Source organism: Atta colombica, unplaced genomic scaffold, assembly GCF_001594045.1.
Source record: "Atta colombica isolate Treedump-2 unplaced genomic scaffold, Acol1.0 scaffold146, whole genome shotgun sequence".
In the NCBI taxonomy this organism is placed as follows: Eukaryota; Metazoa; Arthropoda; class Insecta; order Hymenoptera; family Formicidae; genus Atta; species Atta colombica.
The window spans coordinates 899843-906514 of record NW_017259235.1 but is presented as its reverse complement, the minus strand read 5'-3'; the positions used below and the strand labels follow the sequence as shown (position 1 = coordinate 906514).

At 35.9% G+C, this 6672-nt stretch overlaps 2 protein-coding genes across 5 annotated transcripts in view; one reads left to right on the top strand and one right to left on the bottom strand.

Moving 5' to 3' along the window:
* The window catches only part of LOC108685188 (cytochrome b-c1 complex subunit 2, mitochondrial), a 2886-nt gene extending 570 nt beyond the window's left edge, over positions 1–2316 (top strand). Inside the window, exons 2-7 of the mRNA XM_018189872.1 lie at positions 41–180; positions 284–475; positions 550–766; positions 837–1268; positions 1369–1590; positions 2090–2316. Of these exons, the coding sequence (XP_018045361.1) occupies positions 41–180; positions 284–475; positions 550–766; positions 837–1268; positions 1369–1590; positions 2090–2176 (1290 nt within the window). The 3' untranslated portion in view covers positions 2177–2316. The remainder of the gene's footprint in view (positions 1–40; positions 181–283; positions 476–549; positions 767–836; positions 1269–1368; positions 1591–2089) is intronic.
* A 163-nt stretch (positions 2317–2479) lies between these two features.
* On the bottom strand, positions 2480–5439 carry LOC108685187 (nucleolar protein 11). 4 transcript variants are annotated; one of them, XM_018189869.1, is made up of 6 exons: positions 5162–5439; positions 4840–5024; positions 4556–4746; positions 3930–4461; positions 2809–3842; positions 2480–2737 (listed from the first exon to the last, which is right to left on the bottom strand). In XM_018189869.1, exons 3-6 carry the CDS (start codon positions 4685–4687, stop codon positions 2609–2611), a joined length of 1827 nt encoding a protein of 608 aa, XP_018045358.1. In that variant the 5' UTR covers positions 4688–4746; positions 4840–5024; positions 5162–5439; the 3' UTR covers positions 2480–2608. The 4 variants fall into 4 exon arrangements, with proteins under 4 accessions (XP_018045358.1, XP_018045359.1, XP_018045360.1 ...); XM_018189870.1 differs by having other exon boundaries at positions 4840–4911; XM_018189871.1 differs by having other exon boundaries at positions 4840–4911; positions 5229–5239.
* Positions 5440–6672: the final 1233 nt, after the last annotated feature.

The window sequence follows — 6672 nt, the reverse complement described above, 5'->3', positions numbered from 1 at the left end:
TATATATATATACACACACCTGCTTTTTTAATTACCCAAGGTAAGGCATTATGCAGCTGCTGCGGCTGCTCAATGTTCCAATATTCCGACCCCAGAGGTTCAGGTATTGCGGAGCAATAAGGTGACAGTTGCTACGCTCGATAACAATAATCCTATTACTCAAGTGTCAATCATCTTTAGGTATGAAGAATTATGATATTATAAGTTAACAAATGATAAAATGGTGTTACAATATATAAATTAGTATAAAATAATCTCTCTCTTGTGCTTTTTTTTTATCTAGAGCTGGCTCACGCAACGAGACATATGATACACAAGGCACTGCACATCACATTCGAATCGCTGCTGGTCTGAGCACTTGTAGATCAACATGCTTTGGAATAACTAGAAACATCCAACAACTCGGTGGACACTTAACTGCCACCACTGATCGCGAAAGCATCGCATATACATTACAAATTACGAGAAATAACATGTAAGCAAATTTCTTTATTTGACACATTTATATATTAAATAATTTTGCAACACTTATATATTCTATTGCAACAGAGACAAAGCTTTGACTTTCCTAGAGGATGTCGCCACCCAGCAAGTATTCAAGCCATGGGAAATATCCGATCAATTACCCAGGTTGCGCTATGAATTATCCATGATACCCGAGACAACCCGTATAATGGAATTGTTGCACAAGGCAGCTTATCGTACTGGACTAGGTTATTCTTTATATTCGCCAAAGAGACAACTTGGAAAAATCAATACAGAAACTGTACGTACGTAACGTATTACGTATTAATAGCGTACAGCACAAAAGAGAAATTTGTTTTCTTCCTACACAGCTGCAACATTTCGTTAATACTTGGTTTACTGGCTCGAGATGCGCGGTCGTAGCAACGGGCATGTCACTATCGGACGTGACACAGTTCGCTTCGAATCTGAAGGTAGGCTCGAAAGATAATATTGTGGAAATTGCCAAATATCGCGGAGGAGAACTCCGCAAGGAACGCTCCTCTGAATTGTCCACTGTAGCAGTAGCCGTTGAAGCAGCAGGTTTAAACAAAGAGAAAGATGCTCTTGCTTGTGCCATATTACAAAGGGCAATAGGTTCTGGCCCTCGTGTAAAGTGGGGTTCCAGTGCGTCTCCACTGAACAAAGCAGTCTCCGCAGTAACGAACACCGATCATTTTGCCCTTTCGGCATTTAATGCTTCCTACAGTGATTCTGGATTGTTTGGTTTTATTCTGTCCTCAGTACCCAACGTCGCTGGTTCCGTAAGTTTTGTCATTTAACATAAATACAAATCTATAATTGCTAAAAATTCTCAATAGACATTTCATGTATATGTTATAATTTTTTTATCTTACTTTGAAGGTAACAAAAGCTGCTATTGAGTATCTGAGATCACCTAAGCTTTCCGATGCTGATATCGTGCGCGGTAAGACTACGGTGAAAGCGGAAATATTATATGCCACAGATAATGATACTGTATACTTGGAAAATATGGGACAGCAAGCAATTATCAAAGGATGCGTGTACAAACCGTCTTATCTCATTGCAGAAGTAGACAAAATAACTGCATCTGAAGTCAAATCGGTATGCAGATTTCATTTTTTCAGCAACATCGTTCACTTTTCAATTTATTCTTTCATTATGGAATATTTAATTTGTGGTATGTGTGTGTGTGTGTGTGTGTGTGTGTGTGTGTGTGTGTGTGTGTGTGTGTGTGTGTGTGTGTGTACACATAAATTTATGTAGTCACAAAATATATATAATAATGCACAAAACTTATATGTTAGGACGGAAGCCAGTCTTGCATAATGCATAACATATTCAGGCCTGTATTCAGAACGCGCTTATAATGATTTAAGCGCGCCAACTTGCTGTAGTTTACGTTACACATACTGAAGAATTTTAGAGATTTAAAACGCATTCTGAATATAACCTATAATGCATAAGAAAACTAACCAATCAAATCCTTTATTTCCTTCGATCCTTTCCATAAAATAAAAATTGATTTTCTTATATGTTTTATGCATTATGCTTCGGCCTTAAGACTTAATTAACAGCGTCTGTTTCTTTACGATACTTTTAGGTTGCTGGAAAACTTGCTGGAGGAAAATTATCCATGGCTGCAATCGGCAATTTATGCACAGTTCCATATATCGATGAATTAAAGTAGATATATGATAATGAAAATCTAGATAGTATCGTTTTGCGAGCCTTCGAGTTTTAAATACTTTATCCAGAGATATACATACGTTTATCAGAGTGTAGAATCTACTTAGCGATATTAATAATAAAAGAAAATATCGCTGTAATTAATTGCCGTTTAGTTGAATATTTACTTTAATTTTAGTTGTCGTTTAGTATAACAAGGAATTGCGGAAAGAAAATGGAAACATAAAATATCAAAATTATAGCCAATAATGTAAAAAAAATCAAGTTCAGCATTTTTTAATATTATTTATATTGTTTTCGTCTATTAGTTATTCATTCGTCTTCTGCATAAGATTAATAGAAAAATACATAAGAAATATATGAAGATCATACATCTTCAACACACTACGATGAGGCGAAAGATGTGAATGTGTCTTTTCATTTACTTAATAATTTAATAAAGTTTAATTTCTTCTATAGAATAGAATTTATTGTGTTTTCTCGAAGAAGATCGTAATGGTTTTCCATTGTTTGTCCTGTCTATCATAGGCCTCAAGTTGACAAGATTTTGCAAAAACTGAAACTGGGAAGAAAAAAAACGATAGTTGGTAGATAAGTTGATGAAAGAGTATTTAAATTACTTTTCATACTTACATGTTCTTCTAGGACAGAATCTAATCGATTGAAAAGCTCCATAATGTGCATATCTTGCGACAATAAATAATGTTGATAATGCGAGTCGAGAAGCACACAGAACCATTCATACAACTGTTGATCGTTCGGCTGTGAATTATCGTCAAGCGAGTCCGTTTTCTCATTCAATTTACACATTAGATATTCCAATAATTTAAGTACTTGATCGAAAGTTAAACCGGTTTTCAGATGAGGTAACAATGAAACACTGGAATAGCTGATACTGAACACTCTGTCGAGAAAATTGTCTCTGGAATAGGGATTACTAGCTTTCAATGTGCTATCAGTCGTGCCATTTTGCAGAAGAACGAATACTTTGTCTGGACTTTTTAAGATAAATACCAAAAGATCCACTAATAACTTCTCTGGCAAATCTTTAAATGTATCGAGGCACCAACAGATCGACGCGACATCGCCAGATTCCATCAATAATGGGATCACGGTCTCTTGTATCGCGGAATCGCTCCATCCCTCGTTCAAATAAGCGCAGATCTTTTTCGAGATATTCAAAGGTATTTGACCTATCGATGCGTTTCTCGCCAATGTTCGATTCTTGTCCCACTGAGCCATTGTCGCTTCCTGTATCACAATAATATCGTCTGTATCGTTACTATCATTGTCGTTCTTGAAGCGCAAAGACGAGCCCAACATAGCGGCTATCCTTTGCGGCGCCAGGTGATAGGGCGCGACAGCTAAATGTCTGTTTGCCGCTAACAATAATTTGTCTTCCACCTTCCAGAGCTTAGCGTCGTTGGTGTAAAGTTTTAGCTTCTGCACCGCTTGCGCCGATTTGAATTGTACATTGTATATCATGAGTATTGCCCCCTCGTCCGTGACATCAGCACCATAAATCGCTATGGTCGTTTCGTTAAGATGCGTCATGACAATGGGATATTTCGTATTGATATTAGTAATTACACTGATCAACCTATTAGATTCCATGATGTCAGAAGATGTTCCTGTCAACAAGTGACTATACAATCTACCATGTGACCCTGAAACAATTGTATAATATTAAACATGCGTTTTATCTTAAAAAAAAGGGGGGGGGGGTGGACTTGATGAGATATTTTAATACATACATAAAGTCAACAGATATGCATCGTTCTTATAATGTATTACAACGTGTCCCATGAGAACCTCTGACTTTCGTTTTAATTCTATCCTCCTGATAGTATCCGCTTTCTCTAAACAGGTACCGTCCTCCAATCCAACTACTACGTAGTTATAGACCTCTTCTATTTTCGTCAAGCAAAATAAACTCGTCTTTCCGTTTAAATATATCAGCTGACAGTTGAATAATTTCTCCTTAGCCCTAATTATACCCTTGCTTATCCATGTCTTTCTGTTGTCGATGGCCCACTCTAGGGTAGCCGTAGCTCCGTTTTGCTGGACAAGAATGGGTGACGAGTCACTATGTGGTAGAATAGCATAAAGTGGGGACGAAAACTTGTGTCCCTTCACATTGTTCAAGTCTGCCTCCTCTTCCGACCAAATCCGAATCTTTCTCTCATTAAAGGCAGCAACGTAACGCTGCTTGAATCTATCATAAATGACTTGCGTCGTCAATCTTTCTTTGCTGGACCAACTGCTGATCTGTTTTAAATCTTGTAGCTGGAAATACATATGGATCATCAAAATGTTTTATGGCCACAGTTTAAAAAAATACACATTTAAAATACGATAGTTAAATCTCTATATTATTAACCTTATATCGTATAACTATGTTCCTGCCGAGAGTCACTATCGCACAGCCTGGTTCCTTATCCTTCTCGACGCCGAGTAAGCTCTGCTGATCGATAAGTGGACAAAGTGTGTAGTACGAATTAAGCTTTGCCATTCTCGTAACATATAAAGCCTTTTTTTCGGAATTGGTATCGCTCGTCTATCGTCTTGTATCTGTATCATTAAAAAAAGATCAGATCATCAGATGAATCAGATCAGCACTCGTGCCGCGATTAGAAACACATTATGTAGTTGCTTTGCATTTACATCGATTCTCAGATAATTCTTATTTGTGACGTCTGGTCATAACTCAATGTTGAATGTTCCTTTTCCTGCATTCTGATAAGTGAGATTTAACTGAATTTTTGTCTAAATCTGTACAAGATCGAGACCGTATGCTTTATTAGTGAACCGGTTCCGTAAACTCATTTTAAATGAGTGAGGTTATGAATCTGTGTCAAGTAATAACTTTTTACCAAAATAAATAATTAAGTAATGACATCATTAATTTGAGTATAAAGTACTCGGTTCATTTCAGACTCAGTATGTAAATTTTACTCGTATGTAAATGGAAAAAAACTATCGTTACCATTAAATCCGATCGCTATTACTTCCTCGTTTTCTTCGTATTGTGCGTTAACCCTCCTATTACTTACGACAACTACTACTACTACAAGTCTACAGGCTATAGGACAATCAGAGTGACCATGACATGTGACTTGATACGTCACATTGACTTGAAAAAGTGCAGTCTGCCGAATTTGCTGTAAAGCTATAAAGTCACAAAAAAGGTGCTTTCCAATTAGATACTTGCCACATTTTGACACAAACGTAGCAAATTAATTCACATATTTTCAGTGTTAATAAATAACTTAACCCTTTTAATTACATATTTTTTGTTGTCACAATAACATAATAATTCATAATCTTGAAAGAATTAATAGAATATCCATTAACACACGCACACACGTCGCACATACGACACTGAAAATGGTTGCGTTCAGCAAACCAACAGCAACCGTTACAGAGCAGATCCGTGAGCGCTCGCTGCTGTTGGTGTATTCTTCTAGATCCACAATGAGTGCTAGAATAACAATGAGTGCTCACGAATTCGCTCCGCACAGTTGAGTTTGTTGAACGCGATATGAATCAATATAAAAATCGATTTAATTGTACTTGATGATTGCACCAATTGCTGTAATATTATATAATTTTAAAACATTTAAAATAGAAATTGATTCTATATTTATAGCATCAAGTAGACTCTAAGTTAAAATTATCATTATTAACGAATTAATAAAAGATGTGTAGGAAATATATATATAAATATATAAATATATATATATATATATGTGTATTTATATATATATATATATATGTATATTGTCACATTTTGCGCCCATTCAATTTTTGATTTGAGACAATAATAAGTGCCTCACTAACTGCCATACCCTTGTCTTGGCACTAGATTTATAAGCGTCACAAACGTAATTAATAATTCATGTCACGGAAGACAGATGCAAGTTTTACAGATATCCGACGACCCTAATCCTTACTTAACTCGCCACCACCACCAGCATCAAGATGTTTACTGTTTATTGTTTTGAAACGCGACGATCCCAAACGATTCACGGCGATTGTATGCCGTCATGATTGACGTATGTATGTATTGTATATTATTATGCCGCCACAAACGTAAGATTGATAAAGAAGTCAAAATCGATAAAGGTATAGCCTTGCGGCAAAGCCTGCGGCGTACACATATAAATTTAAAGGATTTCTTTACCCTCCTTGTCGCATCGAATCTTGTGTTGTATTGTGAAAAGAATGGCACAATAATCTATCAAAATGCGAGGTTTCTTTTATAAGCGAGTTTACCGATAGAAATACGCCCATTGACACATACATGAAACGAAACTAATATACGGCGTATAATAAAATATTCCTGCCTCTCTTCCTCTATATATTATATTTCAATTTTAGCTGATCACGAGCATATTTGTGTACACGCATCATTCCCAGATTTAATGCATAACCTGAAAAAAATGTTTTATATATATATATATATATATATATAATTATATAAAAATATATATAATT